This window comes from Emys orbicularis, chromosome 18 (assembly GCF_028017835.1).
Source record: "Emys orbicularis isolate rEmyOrb1 chromosome 18, rEmyOrb1.hap1, whole genome shotgun sequence".
Taxonomy (NCBI): domain Eukaryota; kingdom Metazoa; phylum Chordata; order Testudines; family Emydidae; genus Emys; species Emys orbicularis.
Genome location: NC_088700.1, coordinates 565,238 through 580,904, shown reverse-complemented (window position 1 = coordinate 580,904; position 15,667 = coordinate 565,238). Strand labels below are relative to the sequence as shown.

Sequence of the window (15,667 nt, the reverse complement as noted above, 5' to 3'; positions counted from 1 at the left end):
AAACAGTCCTTAATCTGTTCTTTCACCACTGAGGGCTGCTCACCTCCTCCCCATACCGTGCTGTCCAGTGCAACAGTCTGGGAGCTGACCTTGTCTGTGAAGACCAAGGCAAAAAAAGCATTGAGTACTTCAGCTTCTTCCACATCATCTGTCAGTAGGTTACCTCCCCCATTCAGTAAGCGTCCCACACTTTCCCTGACCTTCTTGTTGCTAACATACCTGTAGAAACCCTTTCCAGTTACCCTTCACATCCTTTGCTAGCTGCAACTCCAATTGTGCGTTGGCCTTCTTGATTATACCCCTGCATGCTCGAGCAATATTTTTATACTCTTCCCTAGTCATCTGTCCAAGTTTCCACTTCTTGTAAGCTTCTTTTGTGTTTCAGCTCACCCAAGATTTCTCTGTTAAGCAAAGCTGGTCACCTGCCACATTTGCTATTCTTTCTGCATTATTCTGTTCACATATTTTATACAGAGTGGAACAGCTTCAACAGGAGAGATGGAGAAAGACCCATCCCAGAATAGCCTGGTGGTGAAGACAATCATCTGGGGAGAGGGCAGATATGGATTTAAATCCCTGTTTCAGAAAAGGGACTTGAACTTGGGTCTTCCACATCCCAGGTGTATGTCCTAACCATTGGGCTAGAACCTACAAAGTGGATACCACCTACTCCTCTAGCTGTTTTATTAATCTACCCCGATTTTTTTCTAACTGAAACGATTTAGCAAATTTGTGAATAGTTTAAAGTTGACCAAAACTTCATTTTTCAGTGAATGAACTACTGGAGCAAAAACATTGGTCCACCTCTACTGTAGACACTGGCCTAACATCCAGTTCCTTAAATGCTAAAACAGCTGCCAAATGGGGTTGGAGGGAAGATGTCTTTGTCCCAAACTCAGAGTGGAAGGTGGTAGCTAACTGACTTTTGCATTGGGCATGTAAAAGGATCCATGTAGGATTTCACACCAGCCCAAAAGCATTTCTGAGCCACAGGATGAACTGGGACACCTGCTTGGACAAAGTAAGTCTTTCTATTTCTCTCAAGAGTCATGCAACAGAGAGGAATTCCCAGGCTGAGACGTAAAGACTTGCTCTACACATATGATCCAGTATATTCAGACTCTCAAAGTGATGAGATTAGCAATGTACTAAACAGGCTCAAGAATCTGTCTGTCTTGTCCTAAAAGGGGTCTATTAGAATTGGTGTCTCTCCGGAGTTTCATCAGAACCTTTGCTAACAGACTGAGGGAGTAAAGCCATACATTAGCTTTCCATCCCATTACATGGAGAAGGTGGAGCTCAACCACTACCTATGGTCTGAAAAGAACTGGCAGCTAGCGCATTAGGGAGTGTCCACATTACATAGCAAGGACTGGTGCAGGATGCTTCCTGCCAGGACCAATGCACAGTTGCCAACTTTCATGCGGTAAATAAGCACCCTGACTTTCACAATAAGCCAAAAATCAAGCTAATCCCATTTCAAAACAAGGCCAAAACAAGCTAATCCCTAAGAACCGCAACACTCTATGTGACTAGGTCCCCCCTGTGTGTAGTCTGGGACTGTGGTGGGCCCACTGTGCACCCCGACTCTCTCCCCCCTTGCCCCTCCTTGCGGAGAGCTGATAAAAAAAAAGAAGCAACAAGCTACAACAAGCAACAAGCCAAAAAATAGCCAACAAGCAACTCACAAGCCAATTAAGCCAAAAACAAGCCCAATTTCTGTGTTTTTCTCGCAGGTTTCACATGTCTAGACCAATGGCTTTAGAACTTTGAGAATGTTGAAACCCAAGACTGTGTTAGATAAGAGATAAATATTCCTCTTCAACATTCATTAACTAATCCTCTCAACACCCCATGTGGTAAGAATTATTGTCACGATTTTACTAATATTGAAATTTGGGTATAGAGAGATAAAGTGACTTCCCCAAGTCTTATTATTAACATTTGTATTACAGTAGCATCTAGAGGCCTCTATGACGTGGGTCCCCACTGTGCTAAACACTTTAGCATCATATAGTAAATGATAGGCCCTGCTCAAAGAAAAATCTAAAAGACAAGATCCAACATATGGCTAAAACAAACAAGTGGGCGAGAAGAAAGGGGTAACAACAATAGACCATGTAGTCAATATCAGAATTGGGTTTAGAACTCACAAGTTCCTGACTCTCAGTATTGTGTTCATTTCTATAGGTCATAATGCAATTTTAAAATGTCACCCATCACTCTGAAGGTTTTGGTATTTTTTACTTTAATTGTGTATCCTATCCCATCTATAATAAATATCTAAAATAAATTATCTCTAAATGTCATGAGGCAGCATTCGGTAGATACTGAAACATTTATTCACATCAATAGCAGAAGTATTTTCTGAAAATATTCTTTTGGAAATGTATATGGAGTTAACTTTGTGAAGCCATCTGAAGAATTCTTTAGTAATAAAAGCATCTGATTTGAAAGTGTCTGCTTGTTTTTAATCTGCACACCTTTGATGTAGTTCATGATGGAGAATTTTCACAGATTTAGGGATACAAAATTAAGTAATCTATAAGATGTCATATATAAGATATTTTAAAATATACTTTTCTCTTCTGTGAATGGCATATAGGAAGGATTTAATGGGGGTTTGTAAACAAGCTTTAGTCAATTAAAAAAACAGAAAGCAAAAGATACGTGTAAAATGAGAGCGAATCATGGAAGGCTTAAATGCTGGAGAAGATTCTTCCCCTTCCTGGAACACGATAGTGACAATGTCATTTCCAATATGACGCTTCCTTTCTACCTACAAAAAGGAGAGATACAATCACTAGAATTGGATCCTGAGTATTAATACAGTGAAAGAACAATGAAACACAACATAAGATTATTGAATTTAATGCACTTTTTCTATGATAGCAGTTGATGGTAATCTGAAGTGTGTGCAGGCAAAATTTATACAAACATACTGTTCTGTTTTTATCTAAATACAGGCATTTAAAAATGCAGTACAGTAATGTCAAAATACTGTGAAGCTGCTTTATTCTTTATTCATTCTTGTTCTAATTGTACAATGACCATGGAAATATGAGGAACTGATGTCTATTTATAGCCCAAACACAGTATTTGTTAAAATTAATTAGAAATAATTATCTATATTATTTAAATTTAACTGAATTACATGCAAATTACATTTTAGAATAATTTTTAATTCTATTTATGAGGAAGGGAAAGCAAGATATATACCTTACTGCACAGTGTACTGCAAAGGACTTGTTAGGAGTCCATTTTTAATTTGAAAGCATCAAGGTTAGTCTAAATGAAATTGAATTTCACTAACCTCAATCTGAGAACCATGAAACCAAACTTCAGAAGTGGCTATGGAACTTCAGACTAAGAGAAACGAGATGCTGAAATTTGATCAAAGGGAAATGTTTTGTCTGCTTTTTCAGAGGTTAACTATTGATCTCTGCTTGGTTTAAGGCAAAAATCAGCAACCTTTGGCACGTGGCTCACCAGGGTAAGCACCCTGGCAGGCCGGGACAGTTTGTTTACCTGCCGCGTCCGCAGGTTTGGCTGATCGCGGCTCCCACTGGCCGCAGTTCGCCGCTCCAGGCCAATGCCGGTGGCGGGAAGCGGCGGCCAGCACATCCCTCGGCCCGCGCCGCTTCCCGCTGCCCTCATTGGCCTGGGACGGTGAACCGCGGCCAGTGGGAACCTGCGGACGCCGCAGGTAAACAAACGGGCTCGGCCCGCCAGGGTGCTTACCCTGGCGAGCCACGTGCCAAAGGTTGCTGATCCCTGGTTTAAGGCCTTGTCCCTTGTGACTAAGCTCTCTAAGTGAGAGCCCCATTAAAAAGTTATCCAGTCCCTTTCAGCCTGGGTACGACAACAGTAATATGACAATTTAATAAAACTTTTAAAATTCCCCAAGAATTCCAGACAGCAGAGGCCTCTAGGTTTTCTAATATATTTCTGATAAAATTATTACTCTTTAGTATATATATTTCTGAATCTTCTAGGATATCATGATTCTATTGTCTTTACTGGGCTGCTCCTAAGAAGACGGCCTATTATGTCTGCCATCAATAAGTGCTCAATCTTATTCTGTGATCTATGCTGATTGTTATTAGTTTTTGGGTGGAATTTAAGATACTTGTTCTCATTTATGAAACCATAAATCACTTAAGTACAGCCTACTTGACAGACTGCTGTTTTCCCATGATCATACTGCCACAGTTGTGGTTATCTGAGGTGCTCAAGTAGGAATCCCCTCATTTCAACAAAACAGGGGCTGGTGGCTGAACAGGTTGGGCCTGGGTGACGCTGACTCTTTACATTGTGAGACAGAGTTCTGGTTGGTAAGTACCATCTACTAGGTTGTGTTGAGGGTGGAGTTTTACTGGAAGTGTATTAGCTTAGTTTTTATTATGTTGTTATTTAAAGAACATCAGAAGGTGCCCAGAATACCAGAGGGGTGTGGTTTTTATGCCATTATAAATTGAAATAGATACATATACATGTATTTGCTTCTGGCATTAGTCTACTTGGCATTAAATAACTTGAATTGAATTGAATTTTATTCACTGACTTGAAAACAAACATTCAGGGCTACATTTTAAAAAACAGCTGTACTTGTGTCACACATTTTTTGGCATTAAAATGAAACAGCATACACTGAAACCTTTACAACAGATGGCAATAAAAGGTGAAATCTACTCCACACTTATAAAAGAATCTAAAAATATCAGGCATCTAAGTGATAGCTGAGAAATACATGGAAGACTGGAAACAAGGTCCTCTAAATGTTTGTGTATATTTAACATTTGCTCTTGTTGTATGGAAATGTTAAAAGACCAAAATGTAAGCCATCTAAATTGTGCCCTCATATCATAGCAGGCGGTGCCCTAAAAATGTGTGTATGTAATAAGAACTATAATTGTCAATGCACTTGACTGCCTATATATTTAAAAGCACATTATTTGTAACCTTGGACTCCATTTTCTACAAGTTATATAACTGTGCAATAATTGTTTTTAAAATTATTTATAATGTTTTTGTTAATTGTCCCTTTTCATCACAATTTGCAAAATCAAAGAAAGACCCAAAACCCTAGCCAACTGTGGCAAAATAAAAACAATTAAACACAGTATAAGGCAATACAGAAAAATGTAAATGCTACCTGTCAAGAATAGTTATTACAGAAACCCTAACCCTAATCTATGTCTAAATCCACTAATAAATACTTAAATAAATAATAACATTCTGAGGCGGCATGGCAGAATTTAAAACTTCTCTCTCAGTTCAAGAAGAATGAAAAGACGGAGAAACCTGCCTGTATAAATCCCACTATTTTCATCATATATATTGAAAAAACTGCATGAGGAGAAAAGGCACATTTACTCTTCTAATAAGACATAGAGACAAAGAGTTCAAATGAGAAAGTATTTCAGATGTTTAAGTTTGATAAATCAAGCATCCTGTGCTCCTTTCTCAAACAAAATGCCCACTGAAGTCACAGGGAGAAGCAAGTAAGAAATGGTATCAAGGGAACTTGAACCCTTCAAAAATTAGATGCTAGCCATACAGCACTGAACTCTCTTTTGGATGAATCAGTATGCATTAGCCTTCTCCATGAAAAATCTCAATTCTACCTATATGCAAAACAGGCTGGAAAGCTATTTGTACAGCTGGTAGTGAGACTACATTAAAACAATGAAGATGTGATCTATTGAGGCTAAGGAATTCACTCCGAACTTTTTTTGTATTTCTAGAGCAGCAGCGTTTACACAAATTGTGTTCCATCCTCATTTGCATTCAGCTTCTCATAGTTCTAAACAATCTAAAATGAAAACTGTGGTTCTCTAATTCACATTCTGCAGCATTGGTACTCTGACTCCTACACAATGGGAGGTAGCTTAGAAAATTTGCCACATATGGAGGATGGAATGTTTTTATATTCTCATGTCATCATTATGAAGAAAACCCCTTTAGAATTCTACTATATGTTCTCTGTGATATTCCTAAACCTATTAGGCATGGTCAGGTCAGAACTGAAAACCTGCTACCGCTATGACCATAAGCGGTACAACCTGTACTGGTCAACGCTGAGTACTGGGCAGCAGTTAATTAACCCAGAAACCTCAGGAAGCAACAATGGCTTTGGACTGATGAGCGCCTAAGGAAGGTAGTAGAACCATTGATGGAGGAAACGCCATCAAAAGGCGGATGAGCAAATTCACTCAGTGTTTGTGCCAACAACATCCACACAGGACAGGCTGGCTCCTTCAGCTGTGGCTGATAATCAATCTAGGAGTGGAACCCCGAAAGGCAGGCAGAGGGAAGATCTCCTCTGCTCTGGCAACTCCTGCAGCATAGCTGGTTCCAAATGTATTGACTCCCATCCTTCCTTTGGTCCAAACCAGTGAAGTCAAGAGGGGAACGCTGACACATGGGCAAAGCAGCGCCTCCATATCAACTGCCCAGGCTATTGAAGTCACATCACATGGAGAGGACACTCCATCCTTGCTGGCAACATGGACACAACACAGAAGGTGGCAGTTACGGGTTATAAGCTCTCATCTGATTGGCGTAGAGGAGGGCGCCACAGGTCACCTTCGATGGTGAGAGGAATCACTGCGTTCCATTGGTCAGCCACCGCCTGCCACAAAGCCGGGCAGCCCCCGGACAGTTAGGTGCTGACCCGCCACAGTTTGCCCGCCTCATGGGGTACGTGGGGCTAGACCAAAAGTTGAATGGCAGATGGAAACCTTGCACCTGGCAAAAATAAGAAACCAAGAACTTTCCGGCTTGGCAGCTGGAATGTCGGACCACATGTCCAGGATTGACAGACGATGACGACCTACAATACACAAGCAGCATATGGAAGTCAGCTTTGATAGACTGTGAGCTGTACAAACTCAATGTTGACATTGCAGCACTTCAGGAAACAAGACTTGCAGATGCTGGTTCTGTCCAAGAGGCCAATTATACCTTCTTTTGGCAAGATAAAAGCAACAACAAAAATCGTCTGCACGGTGTCGGTTTTGCTGTGAGAAACAAGTGGGTAAAGCTCCTAGAAACACCCACTGGGAAGTCAGAGCGTATCATCTCACTTAAACTTCAGACAACCATCGGCTATGTGAACATCATTAGTGCCTATGCACCAACACTCAAATCTAGCCCTGAGGAGAAGGATACATTTTAAAACTCTTTGCATCAAGTCGTCAAAAGAATACCATCAACTGAGCAATTTTTCCTCCTCGGTGACTTTAATGCAAGAGTCAGTGCAGACAACAACTCATGGCCAGATTGCCTAGGACATTTTGGCATTGTCAAGATGAATCAGAACGGCCAACAACTTCTTGAATTCTGCGCCCAAAAGCAAATGTGCATTACCAATTCATATTATACAGGAAAAGATCGCCACTAAGTGTTTATCGATGTTGATAAATGCAAAGTAATGCACATTGGAAAATATAATCCCAACTATAATATAAAATGATGAGGTCTAACTTAGCTGTTACCACTCAAGAAAGATCTTGTAGTCATTGTGGATAGTTCTCTGAAAACATCTACTCAATGTGCAGTGGCAGTCAAAAAAGCGAACGGAATGTTGGGAATCATTAAAAAAGGGATAGATAATAAGACAAAAAATACCATATTGCCTCTATATACATCCATGGTACAGCCACATCTTGAATACTGCGTGCAGATGTGGTCGCCCCATCTCTAAAAAGATATATTGGAATTGGAAAAGATTCAGAAAAGGGCAACAAAAATGATTAGGGGTATGGAATGGCTGCGATTTGAGGAAAGATTAATAAGACTGGGACTTTTCAGCTTGAAAAAGAAACAACTAAGGGGGGGATATAACAGAGGTCTATAAAATCATGACTGGTGTGGAGAAAATAAATAAAGAAGTGTTATTTACTCCTTCTTATAACACAAGAACTAGGGGTCACCAAATGAAATTAATAGGCAGCAGGTTTAAAACAAACAAAATAAAGTATTTTTTCACATAACACACAGTCAACCTGTGGAACTTCTTGCCAGAGGATGTTGTGAAGGCCAAGACTATAACAGGGTTCAAAAAAGAACTAGATAAATTCATGGAGGATTGGTCCATCAATGGCTATTAGCCAGGATGGGCAGGGATGGTGATCCTAGCCTGTTTGCCAGAAGCTGGGAATGGGTGACAGGGGATGGATCACTTGATGACTACCTGTTTTGTTCATTCCCCCTGGGGCACCTGGCATTGGCCTCTGTCAGAAGACAGGATACTGGACTAGATGGACCTTTGGACTGACCCAGTATGGCCCTTCTTAGTTCTTAAAGTGTCATGGCGACATCCACGATCAGGCCACTGACACCAAGTAGACCTTGTTATCGTCAGGAGGAAAGACCTACCCTTAGTGCAGAACACTTGCACGTTCAACAGCGCTGACTGTGACACTGACCACTCCTTGATTATTAGCAAAGTGAAGATTACAGCCAAGAAACTACATAGAGCAAAACCTAGGAGCAAGCCCAAAATGAATGATATCAACACCAAAAACCAGAGGAAATGCCAAGAGTTTGTGCAGGCTTTTGAACTTAGTATGCATGGAAAGTCATTACCAGAGAAGGCAGAGGCATTTTGGGAAGATTTAAGAACAATCCATGAAACAGCTTTAGCTACATTTGGGGAAAAGAGACCATCAAAAAATTTGAAGAAAATGAAGCGGAACGATTACCTCTCATCAATATTAAGAACACAGCCTATCCTGAACACAACAAGAAGCCAACAGAGAGCACCAAAGTGAGATTTTGACATGCAAAAACCGAGATACAGCGAGCAAGCAGACACTGTGCAAATCATTACTGGATCAAGCTCTGTGAAGAGATACAGACAGCCTCAGACACAGGAAACCTCAAAGTCATGTATGATGGCCTGAAGAAAGCTCTAGGTCCCACTGTCAACAAGGCTGCTCCTCTCAAATCGCACAGTGGTGAAATCATTACAGATAAAAGCAAGCAGTTGTTTCATTGGGTTGAACATTATTCAGAGCTATACGCACAAGAAAGAAACATCACCAGCAAATCACTGGACCAAATACCAACTCTAAAGGTCATGCCAGAGCTAGATGTGGAGCCCACTGTAGAAGAGCTAAGCAAGGCCAATGATTTGCTATCAAGTGGCAAGGCTCCTGGAAAATATGGCATCCCAGCAGAAATCCTCAAGTGAGGGAAAGACAGCCTATTACCATATCTTCATTAGCTGCTACTTAAATGCTATAAAAGAGGGTGAGGTACCACAAGAGATGCGTGATGCAAACATCATCAATTTGTATAAAAATAAAGGCAAAAAGGGTGAATGCAACAACTACAGTGGTATCTCGCTACTAAGCGTAGCAGGAAAAGCTTTCATAAAAGTCATCTTAGTGCACCTACAACAGCTGGCAAATCGTGCCTACCCTGAATCACAGTGTGGATTCAAGGCTGGAAGATCAACGATAGACATGATATTTTCTCTGTGTCAACTTCAAGAAAAGTGCAGAGAGCAAAACCGATCATTGTACATCGCCTTTGTGGACCTAACCAAAGCATTCAACACAGTCAGCAGAGCAGGTCTATTTGCAATACTAGAAAAGATAGGATGTACACCAACCCTGTTAAGTCTTATATGTTCATTCCACAACAAAAAGAGAGCAACTGTCCAGTTTGACAGGTCCACTTCAGACAGCTTTGAGATGAAAAGCGGAGTGAAGCAAGGATGTGTTCTTGCCCCTACACACTTTGGAATCTTCTTCTCAGTACTCTTGAACTGTGCGTTTAAGGACATGAAAGATGGAGTGTATCTCCACATAAGATCAGATGGGAAACTCTTCAACCTGTCCCGACATAAGTCAAAGACCAAAGTAAAAAAAAGTGCTAATCAGGGAACTTCTATTCCCTGATGATGCTGCCCTCATAGCCCACAATGAAAATCTATTACAATAACTCATGGATTGCCTTTCAACTACCCGTCAGGCACCTGCTCTCACCATCAGCATCAAGAAAACGGTTGTATTAGGATAGGGGGGTCCACAAGATCCTTCAATTACCTTACAGGCAAATCAGCTAGAAGTAGTCCAAAAGTTCAGTGGATGAAGAATCATAGAATCACAGAATATCAGGGTTGGAAGGAACCTCAGGAGGTCATCTAGTCCAACCCCCTGCTCAAAGCAGGACCAATTCCCAACTAAATCATCCCAGCCAGGGCTTTGTCAAGCCTGACCTTAAAAACCTCTACGGAAGGAGATTCCACCACCTCCCTAGGCAACCCATTCCAGTGCTTCACCACTCTCCTAGTGAAAAAGTTTTTCCTAATATCCAACCTAAACCTCCCCCACTGCAACTTGATACCATTACTCCTTGTTCTGTCATCTGCCACCACTGAGAACAGTCTAGATCCATCCTCTTTGGAACCCCCTTTCAGGTAGTTGAAAGCAGCTATCAAATCCCCCCTCATTCTGCTCTTCTGCAGACTAAACAATCCCAGTTCCCTCAGCCTCTCCTCATAAGTCATGTGCTCCAGCCCCCTAATCATTTTTGTTTCCCTCATTGGACTCTTTCCAATTTTTCCACATCCTTCTTGTAGTGTGGGGCCCAAAACTGGACACAGGACTCCAGATGAGGCCTTACAAATGTCGAATAGAGGGGAATGATCATATCCCTCGATCTGCTGGCAATGCCCCTACTTATACAGCCCAAAATGCCGTTAGCCTTCTTGGCAACAAGGGCACACTGTCACCTCAAATCCAGCTTCTCGTCCACTGTAACCCCTAGGTCCTTTTCTGCAGAACTGCTGCCTAGCCATTCAATCCCTAGTCTGTAGCAGTGCATGGGATTCTTCCGTCCTAAGTGCAGGACTCTGCACTTGTCCTTGTTGAACCTCACCGGATTTCTTTTGGCCCAATCCTCTAATTTGTCTAGGTCCCTCTGTATCCTACTCCTACCCTCCAGCATATCTACCACTCCTCCCAGTTTAGTCTCATCTGCAAACTTGCTGAGAGTGCAGTCCACGCCATCCTCCAGAGCATTAATGAAGATATTGAACAAAACCAGCCCCAGGACTGACCCTTGGGGCACTCCGCTTGATACCGGCTGCCAACTAGATATGGAGCCATTGATCACTACCCTTTGAGCCTGACGATCTAGCCGGCTTTCTATCCACCTTATAATCCATTCATACAGCCCATACTTCTTTAACTTGCCGGCAAGAATACTATGGGAGACCGTATCAAAAGTTTTGCTAAAGTCAAGGAATAACACATCCACTGCTTTCCCCTCATCCACAGACCCAGTTATCTACTCATAGAAGGCAATAAGGTTAGTCAGGCATGACTTGCCCTTGGTGAATCCATGCTGACTGTTCCTGATCACTTTCCTCTCCGCTAAGTGCTTCAGAATTGATTCTTTGAGGACCTGCTCCATGATTTTTCCAGAGACTGAGGTGAGGCTGCCCAGTCTATAGTTCCCCGGATTCTCCTTCTTCCCTTTTTTAAAGATGGGCACTACATTAGCCTTTTTCCAGTCATCCGGGACCTCCCCCGATCGCCATGAGTTTTCAAAGATAATGGCCAATGGCTCCGCAATCACATCCGCCAACTCCTTTAGCACCCTCGGATGCAGCGCATCCGGCCCCATGGACCTGTGCTCGTCCAGCTTTTCTAAATAGTCCCGAACCACTTCTTTCTCCACAGAGGGATGGTCACCTTCTCCCCATGCTGTGCTGCCCAGTGCAATAGTCTGGGAGCTGACCTTGTTCGTGAAAACAGAGGCAAAAAAAGCACTGAGTACATTAGCTTTTTCCACATCCTCTGTCACTAGGTTGCCTCTAAATGTTCGCATTGGAAAGGCTGCCACCACCTTTAGCAGACTAACTAAAAGAGCATGGAACAACTCAAAGCTTACCATCAAGACCAAAATGCTAGCATACCAACCTTGCGTCCTCAGCACTCTCATGTATGGTGGGGAATCACGGACAACTTGTGCTCATCTGGAGAAAAGGTTGAACAGTTTCCACCTACGTTGTTTACACTGCATAGTCAACACCAAATGGCAAGATAAAGTCACCAATGCAGAGGTTCTTCAAAGGGCAAATTTACCAACTGTGACAACCCTGCTCAAGCAAAGACGACTGCGCTGGCTGGGCTATCTGAGTAGGTTGGAAGATGGACGCATACCCAAGGACATGCTATATGGGGAGCTATCAGAGGGAACAAGAACAACAGGATGTCCCAAGCTTCACTACAAAGACACATGCAAGCGAGATATGAAGGAATTTGGAATTGATCCTGACCAATGGGAAATCTTGGCAAGTGATCGTAACAAGTGATTGTCTCCATCAGGGTATCAAAGTCCATGACAGGAGCTGGCTCCTACAGCTTGAGGAGAAAAGAGCCCGTAGGAAGCAGGCAGCTCCCAACCAAGATACATACATTTGCAATAACTGCCAAAGATCATGCAAATCTCGGATTGGCCTATTCAGTCACATGAGACATTGCAAACGATGTACATCATAGGCTGCCATTCCCACCGTCTCTCGCAGATGAAAGGATGCCAACACACATTAGGCATGGGGTTTGAGAATTATCATTTTGTGTGAAGATACAAAAAGTGCTACAGTTAGGGCGGGGTGAATAATGGATTTTTCAGTTCTCTGGCAATTCTGAAAAATACAAAAATTGTTTAGGTCAAACAAAACATTTAATTTCAACAAAACCATTTAAAACATTTGATAGGGGTTTTTTTATTGGAAATTTTGAAAAGTAATTTTGAACCAAAAAATTGAAATGTTTCATTCTGGAAATATCAAAACAAAATATTTTATTTATTTGGGACAAGGTATTATTGAAACAATTTGGCAAATTTGTCATGAATTCATTAAAAGTTTTGGTGTCACAAACGCTTCACTAGCTCAGTGGTTTGAGCATTGGCCTGCTAAACCCAGGGTTGTGAGTTCAATCCTTGAGGGGGCCACCTAGGGATCTGGGGCAAAATCAGTACTTGATCCTGCCTAGTGAAGGCAGGGGGCTGGACTCGATGACCTTTCAAGGTTCGTTCCAGTTCTAGGAGATAGGATATCTCCATTAATTTACTTTTTGCCAAAAAAGTTTCAGTCAAAACATTTCACCCAGTTCTAGCTAAAATCTTATTACTAAAGAGTGGGTATTGGAACCAATTATAAAGTATGTGGAGTTGGCCAGGTTTTAGGCATCTGAAATGGTGTTTTTAAGATTGTGGGAAATATCTGTATTAATTTTATGAATATTGTGTGTACTTCTGATGGTCACTGGGTTGCTTAATAATAGCTAGGGATTAAGTCAACTTTATCGGATCTGATTTTGGTCTACAGAAACCAGAGTTAATGGCTTTATATAGCCCCAATTACCAGTGCTTAACTAACAATACAGAGGTCAAGACCTTTTTTTTAAAGTCATGTCTCTAAGTGAGGCATAGCCATCCTCTACTTTAGGACAGGGATAGGGCCCTTTAGACAGGAAACCTTAAACAAAGAACTTGAGAACTGTTAAGAAGGGCAGCCCTGATGCACAGCAAGGGAAAGTCAGGGTCTGCAGAAAAGCAGAAGGAAACACAGTCCCCAGAAGCAGAAAGATACCTGGGATAAGCTAGGCCTACCTGCGTCTTGGAGAAATGTTAAGCTTTAGGTAAGAGAATATGTTCATTGTCCTTTTGTTGTTTTATCACTTTTCTCTGTGATTGCTGTGTTCCCATGAATAAATAAATAAAACTTTGTTTGGAAGAAGCTGTTCGGAGTCAGTGTGTTTACCTATTGATCGCAGCATTTGAAAGGCAAATTCAATTAAAATTGCTGAGGAAACATGTGATAAATAAGGGTACAGCAATATGGAGAGCCAGTCTAAGAGTCAGGAAAATAGAGAGATTCCACTTTGAGAGAAGTGCAGGTGCTGGGACTCTCACTTGAAACAGGGTGCCCAAACAGAGACTGAGTGAGGTGTCAAAGGAACAGCTAATCCTGGACTGTGAGAGGTGTCAACATTATTTGAGGCAATTATACCAGCATTTCCTGTAAATGAAGTTTCCTCTCTCTCTTGAAATTTCAGATTGTAATTAAAAGCAGTATTACCATCACGAATATTCTGGCAAGAGCCTGCCTAAGCACAACTAAGAAATGAATTCATAAACAGCCAGAACTGACTGAATACTCCGGCTAATAATTCTAGCAAGTAACGAGAGTCTTTGAAGCATGGGAAAAAAACAAGGAGTCCTTGTGGCACATTAATAAATTAATAAATAATTAATAAATTTGTTAGTCTCTAAGGTGCCACAAGGACTCCTGTTTTTTTTTGCTGATACAGACTAACACGGCTACCACTCTGAAACCTTTGAAGCATGGAGCTACCATACTCGTTGGCTGTTTTCCTTTCTTTAGTGTCTTTTATGGTGGTAACAATTAGGTAACAGAGATCATTAGAAGTACTAAGTGCCTTAGAAAACTTTACCACCACTAATCAATTAAACTTTACAGGACTCCTCTGAGACAAGTAAGGAATAAAAGATAATCTTCATTTTACAGATAGGAAAATTGAGGTGCAGAGAGATTAAGGTGTTCTGATGCTGCAAATTGGCTTGGCAAGCTTCAGATCCAATAAGAGCACAACTAGGGTAATCCATGAATGAAGAATGAGAGAGAGAGAGAGAGATTTGCCCAAAGTCAAAAAACAAACTGGTGGCAAACCTGGGCACAGAAACCAGATATGCTGATTTTTAGTCCTTTCATCGAATTACTAGATCATGCTTGTGACGTTGCACTCCATATGTTTTATGGAAATATGCTTATGAGTGTGAATATGATGCAACTGGAATATGCTTTATGCAAAAGATCTCTTATAAGGTATCATAACAAAAGGTTATAAAAATAAATAAATAAAATAAAATGTATTTATTTATTTTATTTTTATAAGGTATCATAACAAAAGGTTATAAACTACTGAATATATTCCCTCTATTTGTATGCATGTATCATTCTTGTATCTGAAGCTAGAAATAGGAAGTATAACTCTGAGGTCCTATTGTAATTATGCAAAGTGTGGGCCATTAATGGTGGTTTAGAATCTTGATGGCTCCCACTGACTAGGACAATTGGTTGTAAATGGTTTATTTACCTGCAAGCCTTCCTGTGTACATGTGGGCCAGCCCATGGGGAATGGAGACTAGGGGTCTTCCAGTGACATGTGACCATATCACCTGTGAATGAAATCCATCTTAAATCTGGTACTTTTTCATTTAGAAGGAGGGGTGGGGACCCAGAGAGACAATAGATTCCCGCCGTGTGCCAAAGCTATAAAAGGGGGTGGAGCAGGACAAAGGGGGCTGCCAGTCATGAGAAAACTCCTGCTTACCACCTGAGATGTCTGCTGGAACTAACAAGGACTGTACCAGGGGAAAGGATTGGGCCCAGACTAGGAAGGAGTCTAGTCTGTAAAAGAAGCTTATTGGAACATCTCTGAGGGTGAGATATTAGCTGTAATCAGTTTCTTAATGTATTAGGCTTAGACTTGCGTGTTTTTGCTTTATTTTGTTTGGTGACTTATTTTGTTCTGTCTGTTATTACTTGAAACCACTTAAATTCTACTTTTTATACTTAATAAAATCACTTTTGTTTATTAATAAACCCAGAGTAAGT

General features: G+C 41.3%; 1 protein-coding gene across 1 annotated transcript in view; it reads right to left on the bottom strand.

Annotated features, from left to right (window-relative positions):
• The window catches only part of GARNL3 (GTPase activating Rap/RanGAP domain like 3), a 199,076-nt gene that overhangs the window by 73,950 nt on the left and 109,459 nt on the right, over nucleotides 1-15,667 (bottom strand). The window contains exon 13 of the mRNA XM_065418845.1: nucleotides 2,671-2,779. Coding sequence (XP_065274917.1) covers nucleotides 2,671-2,779 — 109 coding nt within the window. The remainder of the gene's footprint in view (nucleotides 1-2,670; nucleotides 2,780-15,667) is intronic.